This window comes from Camelus ferus, chromosome 15 (assembly GCF_009834535.1).
Source record: "Camelus ferus isolate YT-003-E chromosome 15, BCGSAC_Cfer_1.0, whole genome shotgun sequence".
Taxonomy (NCBI): domain Eukaryota; kingdom Metazoa; phylum Chordata; class Mammalia; order Artiodactyla; family Camelidae; genus Camelus; species Camelus ferus.
Genome location: NC_045710.1, coordinates 44,020,118 through 44,042,730, shown reverse-complemented (window position 1 = coordinate 44,042,730; position 22,613 = coordinate 44,020,118). Strand labels below are relative to the sequence as shown.

Genomic DNA, 22,613 nt, shown 5'->3' with positions numbered 1-22,613 from the left:
AGAAAATTACATCATTTTTAACTTAGACTAATCCTTTAAAAGTCTATGAATGGTTCTGCAAAAAGATCTCTATTTGTCTAGTTGTTTTCGCGCAGGTATCTGAGATTTCTTTTTAGAAGCTTACCATTTAGGCTGCGAATACACCTTATATCAAGGCTTCTCAGTCGAGAGTCGTCTCTTAGATCTAAATTATCTGATATGGTTTGTATTGCCAGTCTTGCAAAGACTAGATCAATCTTTGGAAAGATGAAAAAAGAGAGAGAAAAATATTACTTTTTCTCCTTCTAGTCCATTTTCCCCTTCCCACCTCAAAAAAATGTAAAAAGTTCTAATTATTAGTTTGGACATTTTACCAAAACTTCCAAAGGCCTACGCAGGCAGTATCACATTGGAAAATCACTGCAAAGTTTTGGGAGAATAATTTTTAAATTAAGGGAAAGCATTTTAATTTTAGCATATATGCCAAGCATTAAAAAAAAAATCGAAACCTTATGAGTGAACTTCTAGATAAAAATGGCAGATCCAACACATTTACATTCACTCCCTCTTGAAACCCCACTAAAATACCAGCAAAATTTCATTTTGTTTTTTGTTTAGTTTTATTTTGTTTTTAAAGGTGTAACTCACTAGATCAAAGAGAACAGGAGACAACAGAAAAAACTATGAAAGCTGGAAAGCAGATGACAGGTGGCAACAGACTCAGCAGATCTAAGAAAGCAGAGATAAAAAAATTGTGTATCTAGGAAATAAGGACAGGAGGCTGTAAATAAATTTATAAATAAAAAGGAATATTTACAGAATAAAAGTGTTCTGAGAAATTAAAAATATGATGGCAGAAATGAAAAACTAGAGAAAGTTTTTAGAAGATGAGAAAACCCCAAAAAGCAGAACAAAAATATGAAGATGTGGTTCTAAGTGGGAAGGAAGAAATTAAAAAAAAAAAAAAAGAGGCAGTTCTGGGGGTCTAACATACAAATGTTAGGAATTCCAGAAAGAGGAGAGAAAACAAAGGCAGAAAACAATAGAATTCAATACAATTTCCAAGAACTGAGGGACAGGAGTTTTCAAACTGAAAGAACTACTAAGTACCTTAGCATATTGGGTTGAATAGACACATACCAAAACAAAAAGTATATTACTATGAATTTTCCAACTATGAAGACTCGGAAGGGAAAAAAAAAGATTACATAAGTGGCCAAAAAGACAAAACAGGTCAAATACAAAGGAGGAGGAATCAAGCTGGCATCATACTCCTCAATAGAGCACGGAAGCTAGAAGACAATGAAGTAAGGCCTTCAAAATTCTGAGAAACATTATTTCCCACCTAGAACTCTACACTCAGCCAAACTATCAATTTGGTGTGAGAACAGAATAAAGACAGTTTTAAGCATGCAAGATCTCAAAAATATGTGCTCTTTTTCAGGGAGCTGGTACATAAGCACCATTAAAGTGAGAGTAAGTCAAGAAGGAAGAGAAGCAAAAGGAAATCCCAGGATGAGTGAAGAAAGTAGTTAAAATGACAGCTGTGTATCAGTCATGGAGAACAATCTGTGGATTGGAACAGGTGAGAAGAATCAGTGAGATATTTTTTCAAGAGGATAATGACAGAACATCTGAGAACATCTCTAATGGAGATTTAGACAACTAAGAGAGACTTAGTTTGAATTAGTCGTAAGTGTAAAAATCAAGCAAATAAAACACAGAATAATTAACTTCCAAGAAAACAAAAGCCACACAGCAAAGAATGTTAACCTAGTACACTTTGTGCTCAGTTTTGAACATTATTTTTATAAGACCACAATAATATAAACACTGAATACCACTCCAATCAGAACTACAATATAATTATTTTAGGAGACTATAGGAATGAGAAGGATATGTATAAAACTGTTGGGGGTAGGGATGGAGGTTGGTTCATTTTCCATGGTGAGGAAGGACTCACCATTACTAGACTATTTGATTCCTTAAAATATGTGCCTATGTAAGTCTGATTTAAAAAAAAAAAAAAAGACAAAAACACAAAGGGAAAAAAACCCATATATGTTAAATAGTTCAACTGTAAAGTCAGAAAAATATTTAACACTTACTTCAATTCCATCAAATTCAAATTTTATAACAGGCACAAAGGCATCTTCTACAGCCTACAAAAGAAGAAAACAATTGTAACAAATAAGGTGTAATCCTTTCTCTATCCTTCCCAAATACCAATGTGAATTCTTAAATTTTCTTGGTTTCTCATTCTGAGTAAGCAAGTACTTATACTACGTGATTGTGTTATTTAAGATACACAAAATGCCCATGACAGTAGTTATCAAATTATTTTCCTCCTAAAAATATTCAGTAGAAACTGGCAGGCAGAACTGCTATCATCTGGGTGTTTACTATTCGATGAGGTTAAATTGAAAACTGATTATTTACAAAGAGCACTAGTGTTAGAAATTAAAATATAATCAGATCTCACGACTAATCCACAAAAAAACCCACAAAAAACAACATAGTTTGGATTTAGTAGAAATGTTTCCCTGCATCTTCCTTAATTCCCCAACTGAACAAATTCTTAACCTTCTTCATTCCCAGACACCCAAGTAACACAGATCCTTTGACCCTCACCTTATCCAAGCACTAGAGACTGCATTAAAACCACCTGTTTGTTTAGTCCCCTCAATTCCTCTCTCCTATAAACTATGCCTTGTTCACTACTGTATTTATGGGACTAAGAGGCCAGTATCTGATGAATCACTGGTGCTGAAATCTTACTTGCTGATGAATGGCTAGATATACACTTACAGTTATACCAATTGAATCTTATACATAATAGCAGCCACCATTTAATATGCATCAACCATTTTTCAGATATTATAGTAAAAAATTTATGTAAATTAGCTCATCAATCCTCAAAAAAACTTTATAAGAAAGTTAACACCAGATCTCCATTTGATAGCTATGGAAACTGAGGCTCAGACAGAATAGGTAACATGACCACAATCGTTGAGCTAATATGTGGTAGACTCTAGATTCAACCCAGGCCTGTGAAACTAAAAAGCCCATGTTCTTAATTGTTGTCCATTAACAAGACAGCAATTTCTTAAGAAATATGTCAATCATCATAAGCCCTAGCTTTTACAGTTATTTACTGACGAATTAAAAATATTAAATACCAGAAGATACTTACTCTTAAGTTTCTAATGCCATCTTGATGTTTCAATTTTTCAAAAAAAGACTGAAAAAAATCAGATCTCTCCACATGTCTTGGAGCTACACAAAGTGCATCAATGTCAGCTCCTGCAAATCAAAGTATTTCTTATCAAAAAGAGTATATTAAGTATGTTTTTGTATACACAAACATATGTATAGAAGAAAGTGTGTAAGATGAGTACAGGAAAATGTTAAACACTGATTAGCTCTGAGTAGTGAGATAGTAAGAGTTTACTATTGAAAGTTCTTATCAATAAAACATAGAAAAGTAGTTACCTTTGGTGTGTACTCCAAGTCTGTAGGAGCCAAAAGTGAAAATTTTTCCACCAACAGTAGCCACAACAGAAGGTGGGAGATTCTAAAATGAAACAAAAAATTTAAAAAGGCATTCAATGGTTCAAATTATTTAGCATTACATTTGCTTAAATACTATAACAAAAGTTGGCAAGGATGTGAAAAAAAGGGAACCCTTGTACACTGTTGGTGGGAATGTACATTGGCGCAGCCACTGTAGAAAACAGTATGAAGGTTCTCTAAAAAACTAAAAATAGAACTACCATATCCAGCAATTCCACTTCTGGGTATATATCCAAAGAAAACAAAAATACTAATTTGAAAAGACATATGCACCCTAATGTTCATAGCAGTATTATTAGAATAGCCGGGATATGGAAGCAACCTAAGTGTCCATCAACAGATGACTAGATAAATATGTAGTGTACATATGTACACGTACACACACAGGAATATTATTCAGCCGTAAAAAAAAGAATGAAAACTTGCCATTTGCAACCACATGGATGGACTTGGATGGTATTATGCTTAGTGAAATCAAAGATAAATATTGTATGGTATCACATGTGAAATCTAAAAAGTAAAACTAGTAAATAAAACAAAAAAGAAATAGACTCAGATATAGAGAACAAACTAGTAGCTACTAGTTGGAAGAGGGAAGGGGGGAGGTACATGATAGGAATAGGGGATTAAGAGGTATAAACTACATATAATAAGTAAGCCACAAGGATATATTGTACAGCACAGGGAATATAGTCGATATTTTATAATAACTGTAACTGGGGTATAACCTTTGAAAATTGTGAATTACTATGTTGTACACCTAAAACTTACATAATATTGTAAATGAACTATACCCCAGTTTAAAAAAAAATTGCCTAAATGCTGATAGATACTACATTTATCAACTTTGGAGAGCTTTTTTGATTCCAACTTAAGTAATGAAGGTATTCCCAGAGGAAAGACAAAACAAATTTGTGTCCAGTATACATGCACACATTTTTATATTAAGAAAAACATTTTTTATCCCTTAACCCTACTTGTCCCCTCCAACTGCCTGTCTTTGGCTCAATCACTCTTAATCGTCACCAAGCAACTCTTAACTACCAAAGTAATGCGCTTTCAACTCTCTATAGTTATCATACTCTTGACTAATACCATCTCCCCTTTACTTTCTGTGACAGATATACTTAATTTCTTGATTCTAGCTCTGTAATATTTCTCCAAGAAAGTGGGGTCATTCCTGACATGATCTCCTTGTAAGAGCTAATCTAACAACTTCAATTAACATCTTTCTGGTTGTACCAGAATTACAATGCTACTTTTCACTTCTCTCTAGCGCCAATTCTAACCACTCATCGGATGTTTCATTCAGATTTTCTGATCCACTTCAATGTCCATGCCTGAAACCTAGCAAAATTCTTCCTATGATAAACCAGGTATCCCTCCTAACTTCTCTATTTCTGGTCTTCATTTCCTTATTGCCCATACCTATAAGTCATTATTATTCTTCCTGGCTTACCAATTCTTAGTTCCCTCATATATCACTTCCTCCCCACCCAGCCCCATTCTGGGCTATTTAACAGTATCAGAAACTATCTTCTTGCCCTTAATCTTTACTTTCTTATTCCATTTTTCACAAAATTCACTGGCTCATGTTCTTAAATTATTCTATTACACAAGTCTTCTGTTCAAAACCTGCCAATGCATTCTTCTCTGACTACTGATCCTTGCAGCCTAAGAACTTCCACGCTGTTATGGATCTTTCCTGCCTTGTCTCCTGGTCATCCTTTCTGGAACTCCAACTGCCAGCGTGTTACATAACCTGGTCTCTTTCCCATTGCATTTGCCACTTCCCCTGTCTCAAATACATGTCGTCGTCTCTGGGTATCTCAATACTGTTTTTCAAAGTTCACTTTAAGTTCCACATCCCTCATGAAGGCTTCTTTGATTATCTACCCCATTATAACAAGCTCTTTTCCCCACTGTGCACCTCTACTGTTATTATATTTAACCTCTTTACGCTATATTTATTGACTTTTTTCCCCCTGTAGGTCCCATCTCTTCAACTATATTTAAATTCCTTGAAAGTGAGAACTATATTTACTACTTCTCTTACCTCCCCAAAATGCCCAGTCCAAGTTCCAAAGAATAGTATCTGCTAATTAACTTCAATAAAAGTATCTGCATAACAGGATATATTTGTTACTTCCTGTTTAATGGATATTAATGTTTCAATAGTAACACAAATAATTTTATAGCTAGAAAAGTTAGTAAAATTACTGATGACTAACATCAATCAAAAGGATAGAGCAGCCCCTTTAGTTTTACGTTTGTACTTTGAAAAGTATGATTCCTGCATGATTTATGAAAAAGTGATAAACTGAATCACAGTAAAATATCTTCACCACAAACCATAGTATTTAACTGAAATGATCTGATTTGGAGTTCTAGATTATTTAGTTTAAATATTCCAACTATGTGTAGAATATTAAAATGATCTTTGATCTAACTCAAATCCTTCAGATATTTTCCAAACTAAAATATATATAAATGAAAGGGAATTGTAATGATATAGAAAATAATCAATCACCTTACCTATGGAAAGGAAGACATTAAAACCAGTTAAAAAATTTAAAAATAAGTAGGTATTTCATTTTCTTTGCTTAAAAAAAAGGCCAAATAGTAGTAAAGTCTCAAAATTTTTAACAATGGTTTTATGCCTAAAAATTAAAGCTACTGGTTTTTGCAAATTAAAGCAGTGATGTGAATAAAATGAGGGAAAAGCAATTTCTTTCTTTTTTTTTTTTTTTAAAGCCTACAGCAACCAGTATTCCTAGCAGTCTCCTATCCAAGTACTAACCAGGCCCGACGCTGCTTAGCTTCCGAGATCAGATGAGATTGGGGGCGTTAAGGGTGGCATGGCCATAGACAGGAAAAAGCAATTTAAAAATAATTAAAAACAAAAAAACGTTTGACCTTGGAACAGATTCTACTGGATTTTTCTTTTAGGTGTAAAGAAACCACACAGTAAAATTAGGTGCATCTCTCAATAAAGTCATCTAGCCTCTCTTGTGAATACTAACACTTAATGTCTCTTGACGCATCTCAGAATGTACAACCACAACAGCTGACATAAAGATCACACAAGAAATCATAAAGCTTGTTACTCTGATTTTAAAATAATTCTAGCAAGTTGAGTATCTGGTTTGCATACCCATAGTAATTATGGGCTGATAATAGAGAGAGATAACAGGTTCCCCAACACTTAATTTAATGCCTCAGCTCTGTCCTGAGGTTGTGCAGGTGAGTTAAGCCAGGTCTTTTTCACCTGCTCAGAATTCCTAACTGAAAACCTCAACTACTGATAAACCTGCTGTGAGCTCAGAAACAAGCCAGATAGCCATTTGGCAGCAAAAGTAAATAGCCTAAAGACCATTATTTAAACTCAATGACTGTAGACTCAGCAATCTCTCATAACCTTATTCAGAGCCCACTGTTCAAAAGAACCAATTTTATACACGTATCATAGGTACAGAAAGAAGTGATAAAAGTTGTAAAAGAAAGAATGCTAACAGGTGTTTATCTGATTTCTAAATCCATGCAGATTAATGGCTAGGAAAGGATTTTACAGAGAGACACACTACTGCTGTTAGACATTAACTTTCAGCTGATTGTTGTTAAGGGAGAGATGGGAAAACTGAAAAAACAAACAAAAAATTTTAAATACAACAGAGTGGGCCACTCAGTGAAGGGGCAAACAGTATTACCCAGTTGAACATGCCCTACCTCATTTTACTACAGCCAGTAAAATAATATTCATAGTCATGACTCCCAAATAAAAATTCGATTATGTTCAAAATACTCTAAGGAAGCAAGAAAATGTAATCAATTTCAGAAGAAAAACAGTTAAGCTACCAGAGGGGGGGGAAGTTGCATAATTACAGATTAGGGTTTGTCAACTCCTGTATCTCAAGGGCCAGGCAGGTATACAAATGAGGAAAGTGTACACATAATAAATATAGAAACTGATTGATAAATGACAGATGCTGTGTCAGAGAGAGCAGGGAGCAGTGGGGACCATGAAGCACTGGAGGGGAGGAGCCAATTCCATTCAGGCTTCTTCTTGCCTTGCACAAAGGCCCAGTGCTGCCAGACCTGGTATTTCACAAGAAGTCTGAAATCTGGCTTTTAAAGTAAAATCAATATTTAAATTTTGGTGTACCACATGCGAGTCAAGTGAGATATTTATGTGGAACTGTAGCTAAACAGTGCTACCTCTGGGGTAAATGCTCATTCATTTAGAACTCAACTGTCTAGACCAATTCATTTCCAAGTACACAAAGGAGCCATGTTTTAATGTATCTCAGATTATTCTCAACTCCTACACCTTACTATAAGACTAATGACCAAGACATAATGAAACTATGAATTCAATTTAGAGTCTTACCTTACTCTCACTGACCTCAGAAATCCATTCTTTTACTAAATTGTTCAGTTTACCAAGAACAACCAGCCTATAATAAAAAAAAAAAGTTTCAGATTAAAACAAAAAAAGCCTACCAAAACCAAACAGTATTTTAAAAAGTAATTAAACATATAGGCAGTACCTTTGTGTTGGTGCTAGAGTAAAAGCATATTATATATGTCCTAATGCTATCAAATCTGTTGATACATGGCACATCTCTTTGGCATTATTAGGTTCCTAAGAGTTCCAAAGAGACGATAAATGTGATGATACTATTTTGGTCTTAGAGCTATTTTCAGAAATCAAAAAGCCTAATAAAAAAATCAAAATTACCTTCAATAAGGCTGCAGAGACCAAATGAACTGTCAACTTTCTTGGCCTTACTATGGAATGACAATTCAGTGTGGTAATAATAGAGGTTAGCATTCTCTCATTGACAGTTAAGTTTTCGGATAATAAACATGGGCAAATAATTTACTGGATAATTATTAAAAATTCACTTACAAAAACCAACTCGATATTAAAACAAACTTGCAATCAATGGCAATATCCAAATTCAGATTTAAGAAAAAAAAAAAAAAAAGGAAAAAGGGTTCAGGTATCTTAAAGATAACATACGAAAAATTGAATTCCTGACCTGTCCAAACTTGCTTCTCCCTCAGCCTTCCCCAGGTAATGGAATTCCACCCTTTGAGATGCTGAGACCAAAAATCTTGGCATCATCCTTGACCCTTCTCACTTCTCCTCTCACATTCCACAGTCATTAAACAACCCTACCTTTAAAATATATCAAGAATTCTATCACTTATTACCTCCACTGCCACCCTCCTATTTCTGGCCACCATCATTTCTTCCTTGGGTTATTATAATAGCCTCCTAACTAGTTTCTCTGCTTTTGCCTTTCACCTCTTTTCAGACTATTCTCAACAAAGCAGACAGAGTGACTGTGTTAAACATGAGTAAATCATGTCAATCTTCTGCTCAAAACATTAACAGCTTCCCATCTCACTCAGAGTAAAAGCCAAAACCTTTATAATGGCTTTCAAGGTCCTAAGCGACCTTTCCCTCCAAGCTCCTTCTGATCTCATATTCTTTAAGCCCACATTCCCCTTCTTATCCACTCTGCTTCACATAAGCGGAGGCTACCTTGTTGTGCATTTCTTAAATAAACAATGTACACTCCCACCTCAAGCCTTCTGCTTAGAATGCTCTTCCCTCAAACCCTCAGAGCTCCTCCCTCACCTTCAAGATGTCCCTCAAATGTCAATGAGGCCTTCCCTGACAACCTCCACTCCCAACTTCATTTTTCTCAGTAGCACTCATTATGTGTAACACTATTTATTTTACTTATTCGGCCAATTGTTAGTCTCCTGCTCTAACCTCCAACTAAAATATAAGCTCCAGGAGGGCCAAGTTTTCTCTCTGTCATTTTTGTATCCCTAGGCAGGGACATCGTTGGTACTTATATATGTTTATTGAATTAATGATTAAATAATGTACTATAAAATATTTTGCATTTTTAAATGACATACCTATGGTTCAATTCTTCCTCATCTTCAAATACTCCAAATGGTTTCATGGCATCAATTAATTTCTGTGTGTATATATGATCAATTTCTTTAGGACATGCCAAGCTAATTGGAGAAGTGATTCCATAATGCTTTTGTTGACGCTGGCTGTCCAGCATGGTGTTTCTGTTCAAGAAAAATGAAATAGCATAAAAAATTTAAAGCATATACTGATATATCAAACCTCTCAATCCACTCATTAATTTAGCTACCTTAAAAGTTTACTCTGTGCTAATAGTTGGGGCCCCCACTATTTTTTAACAGAAAAAAGGATATTTTGTGCTTGTGTTGATGAACGGCTATTCATACTGCCTCAAGCTTTCATGGTTAGGATGTCTTTTCAAGCCAAAAGCTGCCTGTGTTGGCATCAGGACAACTGTGCCAACACCACTCAGCTAAAATGCAAAGAGCTTGAATGGGAGCTGGTCCAGGGCCACCTCCACTACACCCTGCAGACTTAAGTCAAGTACCTTCTACATACAATCTCTGAAAAGCAGCTAGCCACTTGAAAGAAAGCTCTAAGTAAAAATAACGGTTCCCCCCCCCCCACTCAGGAAAGAAACAAAAACATCCCATTAGAAGGTCCTTGTGAAATATTCCAGATTTAAAAAAGAAATCACAACTAGATTTGTCCCTAAGAAACCTACATTAACATCCTTTACTTGAATCAGAGTTTACAGTTCTAATACTTTGTGATTCTAGTTATTTGTTTTCTTCACTTAAGCCTGACACCAACTATGATCTTAGGTCCCACTTTCTTATCTCTATGCTGAAAAAGCTGGCTCTCAAGGTCCTTACTAGCAGTTCCAAATTCATGGTTTTGAACCTCCCTCATCTAGACAGGAAAACAAAAGCAAGCAATAGAATCCCACATTCCCTTCAATTCATCAATTTCACTTATAGGTAAACACCCTAGAGAAATTCTTGTATGGTGTACAAAGAGACATGGTACAAGAATATTCACTGCCACACTGTAACATTAAAAACTTAGAGATAATCTAAAATAATTAGTAACAGGAAAAGGACTAAATCAGGGTGTATCCCTGCAGTGGAATACAATACAGTTGTTAATATGAATTAGAGCTGAAAATATTATCATGGACAAATCTCAAAGGCACTATGTTACACTAGAGTTGCTCAATGACAGGTGTGATACTAGTTACATAAAGCTTAAAAACAAGTAAAACAATGTCAGTTATTATGGACACATACATATGTAGTAATAGCATTAAAAAACCCCACACAGCAATAAACATCAAATTCACAACTGTGGTGAACTCTGGGGAGGGAGGTGAATGGGACCAGAGAAGGAGGTAGGAAGATCCTTCAGATGTATAGGGTATGCTTCGTTTCTTTTAAATAAAGATATGTATGTACACAACACATACACACGGAACGTTATGCTTTGGGAGAGAAGGATGATGGGTACACAAATGATGCTTATGTTATTCTCTGCATTTTTCTGTATGTTTAAATTATTTCTTAATAAGCCAAAATGTCAGAAGCTACCACACAATCTTGCCAAGCACGGACACCGTTTCTGACTTATCCAAGTGTGAGCAGGAGGTATAGACAGGCAGATTGTGGATAGGTGGGGAGGCCGGGAGGGGTGAAAAGACCAGTCTTTACTGAAGAGAAACCCGTGGGCTGGGATAGGTCATTCACTCCTGAAGACCTGGAGACAGCCGGTCAGGAAGGGAGGAGGGGGAGGTAGGGGGATGGTATTTACGCCAATGCAGACAGGAGCAGAGACCGGCTCAGAGTGTGCTGGGGGCAGGAGAGTGACCGACAATTTCTCCCCACGGTCACACGCGCCTCTCTCCCACCGCAACCTCGTCTGGGGGCGTCCTCGGAAGTGGGACAGCCGCGGGTAGAAGAGACTCCCGGAGTCCGCGAGTCTGTGCAGGGGTGGCCAGGTGAGCCGCCAGTTGTAGGGGAGGTGCCCTTGCGGACCGGCCGGGAGCGGGAAAGAAGACTACCCGGGAGAGCTCTGGGCAGAGTGCGAGGGGCAGGGAACCGAAACGGGGTCCCGGGCCGACCACCCCAGCCCACAAGGTTTCGCTTCGCCCCCAACCGCCGCCCCCCACCACTTACGCAGACATCTCTTTCATCGCTTCCTGCGTCTCCCTCAGCGGCGAGTGTATTTCGCTCTGGAGTCCTGTTCTTGCTCTTCCCTTCCCCTCCTATCCACTTTCCTCCGCTCGCTTGTAGCTCGCTTGCTCGCTCACTTCCTCACTTCCTACGACCGAGGCATACAACCAAGTAGTGAAAACACCACAAAACCGGCTCTATTTATGACAATACAGCGCGGCCGACGCCAATATGGCGCCGCTTCCCAGCCTGCCCCTCGCCCGCCGCGGCCCCGCCTCTGGAGGCCTGGACCCGCCCTCGACCACGCCCCCTCCCCTTCGGGTCCCGGGAGGCTCCGGTGGCTCCGCCCACAGGGGCGCTCGAACGAGTTCGGGTTGCAAACGCAGGTCCGAAGGAGCGTTTGGTCCCCTCTTAAGCCGGTGGGGCTGTCATTCCAAGTTTACCGCTTGGAAGATGATTTGAAACACGTTTGTTGTCTTATGGGAGCCTATATATATATTTTAAAAACCTCACAACTTTGCCTAGCAAATATTATAACTCTGCCATTATACCACTTTAATTTAATCTTAGCTGTGTGTAATCTAATCGGGCCTGAGAAGGTCACACCCTGGAACGTGTGACTTTAATTACCCCGGAGAAAAGCAAGCTTGTAAATTGGAGGCTAACTGTTGACTTCATCTAACTATAACTGTACCTCACCCTGATTCAGGACATTGTAGCAGTTAAGCGAGAGAGGTTGAAAGGAAGGCTAGCAGTTTTCAAGAAGAGGATAAACACAAGGCTGAATCAAAACTGCACAGTTTCAAATGATGGAGATCATGTTCGATGTCAGTATTAGGAGGAAAACAAAAATGACAAATTTAAAAATGTTAAAGGGTAAAAATAATTTAAAACGCTAATTCATTACAAAGAAAAGAATGTCAAGAAGCTGCTTTTTCTTGGAATGTGACTCAGCATCACAGTAGAGATTATAGAATCATTCATTCAAAAATATTTACTGAAAACCTAATCTGTGCCAAGCACTGTGTATGTCCAGTGATTTAATCGTGCATAAAACCAGATGTATTCTTTAATCTTGTAAAGATTGGAGTTTGGTGAGGAAACAGTCAAATATATTTTGATATTTGATAACAGTCAAGTGATATTCCTCTGTTGTAGAACTAAATCACCTACTATGTGTCAGGCACAGGAGATACTTAATTCCTGCTCTCAAGAGTTCACAGTCTAGTGAAGGAGAAAAAACGTACACAGAGATTAAATCATTAAAATACAGTATAGTGTGTGATAATATGGGGTCAGGGGTTTTAGGGAGGCCTAAAGTGGGCCACCTAAACTTGGGGGTGGGGTTGCTCAATAGGGCTTCATAGAGTAGGGCATGTGCTTAAATTAGCAAGATTTGGGAGTAGGGATTGGGTGCAGGTGGTAGGGAGAAGGCAAAGCCTACCCCCAGGTAGGATACAGTAACAGCATAGGCTTCAGTGCGAGGGAGGCTCAAATTTGAATTCTAGTATTGCCACTTATTAATTTTGTGACCTGAGGGCAATTAACCTTAAAAAGGCCTTTCCTCATCTATAAAATGAAGTTAATAGGATTGTAAGAGAATTAGATGAGAAGAGTATGTATAGCCAATACACATCTCAGTCTGAAAGGTCAGACATGCAGAAAATACCACTTTATTTTCTAAAACTTAACTTTTCTCTCTGAGCCCCTCATTATTCTGAGATGGCAGACAAAGACAATCTTGGTCACCCTGGGTCTCCCCCTTCCCACTTCTTGAGACCAATCAGGGGAGTCAGGGCAGATTGTGTACATCTGGTACTGGCCCCTGGTAACGCACCTTCCTGTCCTCTTGGCACCTGGGCCTGGAGGGTCCCTGCTGCCTCCAGGTCTTGTCTAGTGCTCATTGTAAAGGCTTGTAGTCTTAGCCCAGAACCATCCTAGAGCTACTTCTTCCCACTGCACCTCACCTCCCGAAGAGTTTAGGGAAACTTGGCAGCCTGGGAGATAGTCTCCTTTCCTCAGTGTTTCTAACCAAGGCGTTTGTTGCTAGCCACATACAATTCTGTTTAGGGCCCAGCCTTGCTTCAAACACAAACACGCCAGAAAGATTTGCCGGCTGATTCTGTTATCTGCCCAGGGCAGAGCCCTTAGCTTAGGGCCAGGCACATAAGAATCAATAAACTGAACTCTTATTTACATTGATTACTGCAACTCATCTCTCTTAATTTTTCTCTTTATGTATTTAATTTTGAAATATTTCTTGTCCTTCTTTCTTTTTCCTTTTATTTTCACCTGTATAGAATGCTTTGTTTGCTCTTACCTGCTGTAGTAATTTGGAACAAAAGTGAACTCTGCTTTTAATTTTACCTGTTCAATGAAATCGTAAAGTGTTTCAAAGACAGCTTTAAACCTTTATCTAACTATCAAACCCAATATCAGAACAATACTTTTAATTTTCTTTTACATTATTTGTAGTTTGCCTCAATTTTTGTTGTTTTTCTTCTTGTTTCCCTGTCTTTGTTAATCTACCTGGGATTGAATACCAGTCCTCCACCCCCATTTCAATAAGGACACTTTCTTTCAAAGAAGAAATGTTTTCCTCTTTGGGGGTCTACACTGTAGCTATAATTTTCCAATTACAAATGTAACCCAAAAAAGGAAGCCTGTCCCTCTCTTCCATTCCTAACTCCAGCTTTATTCCCCAGGAAACCATTATTAACAGCTGGGTACCTATCCTTCAGAATGTTTTCAATATATCCCAAACTACATATAAACATGTACCAGAGGTTTTGGTTTTATTGTTTTTAATTAAAAAAAAAAAGGATTGTACTGTATGTGTTGTTCTGTTTCTTGGTTTTGTTGTTGCTGTTGTTTTTAACCTAAAAAATCATGAGCATCTTTCTATGTCAGTAAATCTTATGGACTGAATTGTGTCCCCAAAATTTCATACATTGAAGTTCTAGGTCCTAGCACCTAAGAATGTGACTGTATTTGGAGATAGGGTTTTAAAGAGATAATTAAGTTTAAATAAGGTCATTAGTGTGGCCCCTAATTCAGTATGACTGGTGTCCTTGTAAGAAGAGGAAATTTGGACACAGATGGTACAGAGGGAAGACCATGTGAAGGCACAGGAGAAGATGGCCTTTTTCAAGCCAAGGAGAGAGGGCTCAGAAGAAACCAACCCTGCTGACACCCTGTCTCAGATTTCTTGCCTCCAGAACTGTGAGAAAATAAAGCCCTGTTGTTTGAGCCTCCCACCCTGTCTCTTAAGGCAGCCCTAGCAAACTAATACAGTAAATATGTATCTACTTTGTTTTTTTAACAGTAATATGGTATTATTTTGTCATAAATAGTATGTAATATTTGTCAAAATATAATTAACCATTTCCCTATTGTCTCAAATTTGTTTATATTATGAATAATGCTATAGTAAACATCCTTATACATATACCCTCCCTACTTGTGTCACCAGTCATTAATACTTTCTTAATGATGGGATTACTATGTCCAAGGGTATGTATACTTAAAAGTGAAATTTATATATTCCACATTATCCCCTAAGAAAGTTATAATAATTTACATCCCAACCAACAATATGTACAGGATATCTGTTTCCTTGAACTCTCACAAATGCTAGATATTAAAAATGTTTTTTATACTTATTATGAAAATTATAAATGTGCAGAGAAGTAGAGAGAATGGTGTAATAAACACCATATACCTATCACCTAGATTTAATAATTATCTTAGCATTTTGTCATATGTTTCACTTTTTTTAAATTGAAGTCTTTTAAAGTAAATATAGATATGGTGACATTTCACTCCTAAATATTTTTCCTCCAGTTTTGTTGAGATATAATTGACTAACAGCACTGTAAATTTAAGGTGTACAGCATAATGATTTGATTTACATACATCATCACAATAAATTTAGTGAACATCCACCATCTCATACGGATACAAACTTAGAAAAAAATTTTTTTTTCTTTCTAGGATTTACTCTCTTAACTTTCATATATAACTTACAGCAGTGTTAATTGTATTCCTTTGGTTGTACATTACATCCCTAGTACTTACCTTACAACTGAAAGTTTGCACATTTTGACTGCCTGTGTCCAACTCCCCCTACCCCCACCTCACTCCTGAATATTTTGATATGCAAATTTAAATAAGAACACTTCCCTATAGAACTACAATAACATCAACATACCCAAGTTTTTCCACTTGTCCCCAAAATGACTTTTTGCAGCGAGTTTGTTCATATTAGAATCCAACCAAGAACCACGATTGCATTTGGTTGTTGGGTCTCTAGAACAGATACTCCTTTTCCTGTTCCTCCTTATCTCCCTCTCACATCCTCCAACTTTTTTATTTTTCCTATGACACTGACTTGGAAAGACCAGGATAGTTGTCCTCTAGAACGTCCCAATTTCTGGATTTTTCTGACTGTTATTTAGCAATAATCCCCATATTTTCTATTATTGGAAGTTGGATCCAAAGGCTTAATTAGATTCAGGCTAAACATTGCATCATATAATGATGTAACCCAGGAATCACATAACTAAAGCTCTGGTTATTTCATTATTGGTGATATTAAGATTGACCGCTGGGTTTATGTGGTGACAATCATCTTGGAACTAGCTCGTGATCTATGAGGTGGTAACTTCGGCACTAGGTGAATAATTAGCTCTCTATCAACCTTTTACCTAATGCTTTCAGCATTTGCTGATAATTCGTGTCTTAATTACGTCCTTAGAGATTGCAAGTTGTGATTTTCCAATTCTGTCTACATTTACAGGTGGCATTTTCCTGCAAAGAAAGGCTCTTCCTCATCGACTAGGACTATTATGTTACTCTGTGATTCAATTCCTATTGCAAAGAAGAAATATTCCTGTCCCTCTCAGAGTAAGAACCTGGTGTAACGGTCACCTGTGAAGAGGCTTTCATTTATTTGCTTGCTTGCTTGTTTTACTCCTTTAACTTTTTTTTTTTTTTGCATATCATATGGACTCATGGTTTTTTATATAGTCAGTGTTTTTCAATCAGTTACACTCATTGTTCTTTTGATACTAAAATTGTCTTCACTTTGGCCAGTAGTTTCCTCTGTCAAGCTGGTTCCTTTGTTGGTATTAAAAAAAAGTCCTTTTATATCAATATGATAGGTTGGAAAGTGGTATTTCTTTGTGGTTTTAACTTGCGTATCTCTGATCAGTGGTGATAGTGATCATCTTTCATATTTTACCAGGCATTTGTATTTTTTATTCTGATGCTTGCCTATTCATATTTTGTGTCCATTTTCCTTTTGATATAAGTGTATTTATACCAATTATCAAGTCTCATTCCTACAAATGAAATGTTTTCAGTGCTTACTGACAGTCTCTTCCAGCTGCAACTTCCCCGTGCTTGAATTCTTTCTTTTGATCATCTCTTGCTCTAGAATGTGTCTTAAAATAGCTTATTCATAAAGGGGGTACATTTTCTTAGCTCTGGCATATTTGAAAATGCCCTCTATTAAATCATAACATTTCCTTGAAAGCCTGGTGGGTGTTGCTTTATTGTTAACTGATGAATCTTGGACACTTGTAAAATTCTTATTTTTGAAGCTTAAAAATTCTCCCCAAATAGGCCTTTGTATGACAGTCATTTCTTAAAATATGTCTGAAACAGAATAAACATTCAAAATTTTTTCTGAGTCTTTTCTAAAGATTAGGTAAAATTTATTTCTACTTTAAAATTTATTATTCCTTCTGTTCATCAATCAGCTCTTTATTATTATTATTTTTTAGTTCATTCAGGTAAAGAGAATTTCACTTTGGGAGAGTTTTTAAATGTTAGTACAAGTAATTCAGGAAAAAAATCATCTTCAAAAAATTAATAGTTTAGCTTTTTAAGATCTCCTGGGCTGTACACTTGACTACAGGACAAGTAGGGATTGTATCTGTCTTGTTCGCCAACTCATCTTCTGAACTTAGCATGGGTGTTCAATACAGAATTGCTGAGTTAATTTATTTCAAATGTTATTCTCTCTTGTATCTTTCTTCATCTCATCATATCTTCATCTTTTTGTCCCAGTTGATAGGCTATCTACATTTTGCCTCCTCCCTCTAACTTAATACTTTGATGTGTCTGAATGTAATACAAGTGCTCCATTGAAAACGTTTTCATCTCTGAACAAACTTCCATTAACTCGAAGAATTTCCTTTACCCATCAGATTGTTGCATTATTCACACTGGCCATTAGCAGGTTATGGCTAACACTTTTTAAAGAATGAATATAAGAGTATGGTGCCTCAAGTAGGTGCATCCAAAAATGACCTTGTTAGCTAGTGCTGGGGTTGCCCACATATCATGTCAGGTGGAACTAGGGTCTCCCCTTCCGCCAGCAGGATGGGCTTTGCCCAAGGTTAGCTTCCCAGGATAGCTTTCTACCCCTAGCAAAAGGGGCTGTAACTTCCTAAGGGCGCCTGAGATTCCTGAATAATGGGCAGCTGGCACCTAAACTCAGTCACTCTAGTCTCTATATCCACATTCTGACAAGGCTGCTGTCTCACAATTTTACTCTCTAAAGTATCATCTCAGGGCACATGACTCTCTACTGTAATAGACACAGCACCCAACCATCACATCCCTCTCTCTTGGAGAATGGGAAGATCTTTGACCACATCTTCTCTTGCTGACCTTTGGCTTGTAATTTTCCCCATTAAAGAATGTTCCTTAATTCAAGCTGAATGGCCATGTGCAATTCATCCCAAGCCCTGTTGCATGATAGGTGGCAACCATGAAGGGGCTCCCTCCCTACTTTGAACAACAAAAACAAAATAAAATATATGGTTGAATTTGTTCTCAATGAATTCATGTCCAGTCTTGCTCAGTTGATTTTGAACAAATAGGAGTTGGATGCTGTCAGAAATGGATATGGGTTCTGATTGTGCCTCTCCCTTCCTAACTCATACGTTAGAACTGTAACCCTCATTGTGACGGTATCTGGAGATGGACCCTTCAGGAGGTAACTAGATCTTGAGATGGCGTCCTCATGATGGGATTAGTGCCCTTATAAGAATAAAGGCAAAAGCTTACTTCTCTCTTTGCTCTCTGTTAGGTGAAGATACAATGAGAACATTGCCATCTGCAAACTAGTAAGAGGGCAGACCCCAAATCTGCTGGCACCTTGGACCTCCTAGCCTCCAGGACTGTAAGAAATAAACTTCTGTGTTTTAAGACACCCTGTCTATGGTATCTTGTTATAGCAGCCTGAACTGACTAAGACAGGTCTCTAGCCAAATTTTTAATAGTGGGACATCAGATCCGGATGAAATAAAGAGGAAAAAAGTTGCCAGCAATGACATTTCAGAAATGTAGTCATATTTTGTTATTGAATTGTAGGGGAGGAAAGAGCAGAATGAGGGGGACAGTCATAGTGAAGCCACATTTCTATCAACATGTGTAGTGTCTCTGGGAAAAGGACCTTATTCTTCAAGGTTTTAAGTTTGGATGTCTAGTTTGTGCCTCACTGGGGCTTCAGCCCCAAGGACGTTGAAGAGGGAGGGCCACTTGAGTGTTACAATTCCTAACAGGCCTCTCAAATGGCTTTTCTTCAGTTTTCTATGACAGCGTGGTCTCTACCACTCCACATTAGGGATGTCAGAGGGCACAGCCTAGCATCTTCTGCTCACATCCATAATTTGTTGTCTCCTCGAAGAAGGATCGCTTACTGTGCTTTGGTTTTATTTTGCTACCCAGTTCATTCAGCATTGAATTTTTGTTCAAGTCTTCAGTGTTTCTACTGTGAAATGTCTATTGCTGATGTAGGTATTTTGTTTGTACAATTTATTGCTTTTTTTAAAAAAATAAGAATTTAGTGCAAAGGAGGGGCAAGGCAAGCACCTATTCATTTTTCTTTCTCTAGAATAACATGTGAAGTCCTGGACATGCTTTAAGCAATTCAAGAGCCCACTGATTAGATGTGTTAGCCCCTGAGAGCAACTCCAATTCCAAGTATCTGTATTTTCATGGTTTGTTTGTGGGGTGAGGCCCCCTGCGCCTCTGAGTATTTTCTTGCATTAAAATCCTGCTAGATTCATTGAAAGAGCCCTTTGCTCTGTGCGCTTAGATGCGTCAAACCAAGCAAGATAGCAGTCAACAGCCTTCCTGGGAGGCATCTTAACTGCCTGAAGTTAGGGATCTCAGCAACCCTTCCCAACTGTTTCTTCTCTACACATTCGGAAGGGCAGAAGTGTGCCAGTTTAAAACCTTTTCCTCAGAGCTCAAGGGATTAGCATGTAGACTCAGTGGACAGGGCAGGTAGGTTCCCTGCTTCTGTCCAAATTGAAGCCAAGATTAATTATGGTATTCACCTGTTCCTGAAACAGGCTGGGTAATGGATCCTGGCTGTGCACTCCCTGAAGCAGCACCAATTCCACACGGTTCTCCGGTTCTCCGTGGACTCACTGGCTTTGATCAACTCATTCCTTCTCAGCAGGCCAACATGGTAGCCACAGGACACAAGTGCTTAGTTTACAATCATGTTAATTTTGCCTTTTGTTTGTCTTTAGCAGTTGGAAATTAATGAGTAAAAGGGTGTTTAAATTTTCAACCAGTCTTCTTCTAATCACTTTGCCACACTGTTGCTGACAGTTTTATTACTTTGATTTCCTGAATCAATCAGGTGTACAGTTTCCTTGTCCAATACCAGTTAGGGTGCAGGAAAAGACAGTCCTCCCAGGAATTGCTGCTGCCGCTCTGGATTCCATGGAAGGCGATTGTGAAAATAGCACCTTTCTAGTGACTTTTCATAGGATTTCGTTGCTGAATGCATCCCTGGCATTCTGAACAAACCCAAACATGTTGCAAAGGATGTTCTTATGCCCCTTTTTCATAACTAGGGAATCAAATTAGCCTTTAGCTGTTGGGATGGTGAAAATTAATTCAGAATTTGGAGTAAATTCTTTATAAGAGGAGGTTGTTCTACTCCAGCTCCTAATTCTGTCTTCTGAACCGGGGAAAACAAACTCCATTGCATTGCAGGTTTTCTTCAATGTGTGTTTCCTGGCTTGTGTATAAACAAGCAGGGCCTTAATGATTCTCTTGAAGAATTTTCGTATCAAAGAAATCTCCCTTGGGTCTAATACACTGTAATGGAGATTTTGTACGCATAATGCCACTGAGTATGCATTGTTTTTGGACGTAAGGAACAAGGATAGCTTTGCTTTAACATAGCAATGATTTTTCTAAAGTGCAAACATGATCTTGATACTTCTCGGCTTAACATCCTTTAATGTTCCCTATGTCCTCTGGGTCAGGCTCTGGCAAGTTTATAGATGCGTATCTCCACGGTGAGTTCTCTCTTCCTGTATCGTGCTACCAGCTGCTAACACAGTCCTGGTCAGGAAGAGGCCCTCACTGGGGAGATGCTTGAGGCACTGAGGAAAGAATTTCATCTTGGCACATTGAAATGAAATGCATTCAGGGGTCTGTCTAGTTGTCCCAAAGGCATAATGGCATTTCTCAGGACATCTAGCCTGGGTGATATGTGATACCCATTTCTTCAGCCCCCCTGGGTCTCTTCCTCACCCTCCAAAACTCTAGGGAAGATACGTGAGAGATGGGCCTTAAGAGCAAGCTTGTGGGACTCCACTATGTGGCTGTGGAGGAAGGACAATGAAGTGAAGATGGGCACTATGCTGCTGGGGACAGAGATTAAAAGGAGGTGTGGGACCTGATGGAGACAGGCTGAAGCCAGATGTAATGGCAGAGATGGCGTCTAAGTTGGCTGTGGGACTTGTGGGTTGCTGCTGTGGCCGGTTTCATTTTCTAAAGATGGCCTCACCAATTTATATCACATGTTCTCCTTACAATGTGATTGAAACTCCTCCATTGAGAGATGGGGCCTATGTTCCCAAGCCTTGAACCTGAGTGGCCTTTTGTAACCAGTGGCATGGTGGTGGAATGATGCTGTGTAACTCCTAAGGCTAGGTTGTAAAAGGCTATAGAGCTTCCTTCTGCCTCTCTCTTGGGACATGTGCTTTTGGAACCCCGAGCTGCTATGTAAGAAGTCCTACCACTCTGTAGCTGCTGAGCTGAAGACACACACAGAGTTGAAGGGGAATGTTTGTGGGGCCCCAAGTGTTCTGTAGCCAGCTGTTGGAGTCCCCCTAGCCTAGGATTTCAGGAAAGAAGCACTTAGCTAACTCCAACCCCAACCAATCAGACTTAAATCTCATAAAAGACTGAGCCTGCCTAGCTGCTCTGGGATTCTTGACACAGACACCATGAGAGATAAAAATGGTTATTATTGTTCTAAGCCATTTAAAATAGCATCAAAACCCTCAAAACACATCAAATAGGGAAAACAGGTAACCTTATAGTTCAGAAGCCTAGCAGATACCATTTTAACCAAGGAGGCAAAATGAACATTATCAGCAAAGAGAAAAATTGCCATTGTGTACCTCCTGATACGGGGCACTAAGAAAGACACCATGTCACTTTCATGGTTTTTCCTTCCCCAAAGGCATAATCTATACCTAATCATAAGGAAATATCAGATAAACCCAGATCAAGGATATTCTACCAAAAAAAACCTGCTCTGTAATTCTTAAACATTTCAAAACAAAGACAGACTCAGAAACTGTTCCAGGTTAAAGAAGACTAAAGAGACATGACAACCAAGTGCAATATGTAATTCTGCATTGGATCTTAGACCAGGAAAAAACAAAAAACAAACAAAAAAAGCAAGACAAGACACCACAATGCCTTTTTTCTCTTTTGCTACAGGGGACATTAGTGAAGGAATTAATGATTTTTAAATAATTCATGCAGATTAGAGAATAGTATTACATCAATATTTATTTCCTGATTTTGGTATGTGTATTGTGGCTATATAGAAGAATATCATTGCTTTTACAAAATACAGATTGAAGTATTTAGAAATAAAATAAAATCATATCTACAATTTACTCTCAAATGTATAAATGGAGAAAACACATGTTCATGGGCTAGAA

The 22,613-nt window shown here is 38.1% G+C and overlaps 1 protein-coding gene and 1 pseudogene across 3 annotated transcripts in view; both read right to left on the bottom strand.

Annotated features, from left to right (window-relative positions):
- Positions 1-11,884, bottom strand: part of PAPOLG (poly(A) polymerase gamma) — a 32,443-nt gene extending 20,559 nt beyond the window's left edge. For 2 of the 3 annotated variants that reach the window (XM_032497604.1, XM_006191326.2), the window contains exons 1-7: positions 11,620-11,884; positions 9,490-9,651; positions 7,940-8,006; positions 3,472-3,553; positions 3,173-3,282; positions 2,088-2,141; positions 125-236 (exon numbers count right to left, since the gene is read on the bottom strand). In XM_032497604.1, the coding sequence (XP_032353495.1) occupies positions 125-236; positions 2,088-2,141; positions 3,173-3,282; positions 3,472-3,553; positions 7,940-8,006; positions 9,490-9,651; positions 11,620-11,636 (604 nt within the window). In that variant the 5' untranslated portion in view covers positions 11,637-11,884. The remainder of the gene's footprint in view (positions 1-124; positions 237-2,087; positions 2,142-3,172; positions 3,283-3,471; positions 3,554-7,939; positions 8,007-9,489; positions 9,652-11,619) is intronic. The other variant, XM_032497605.1, reaches the window with a different exon arrangement.
- Positions 6,305-6,422, bottom strand: LOC116669064 (annotated as a pseudogene).
- Positions 11,885-22,613: the final 10,729 nt, after the last annotated feature.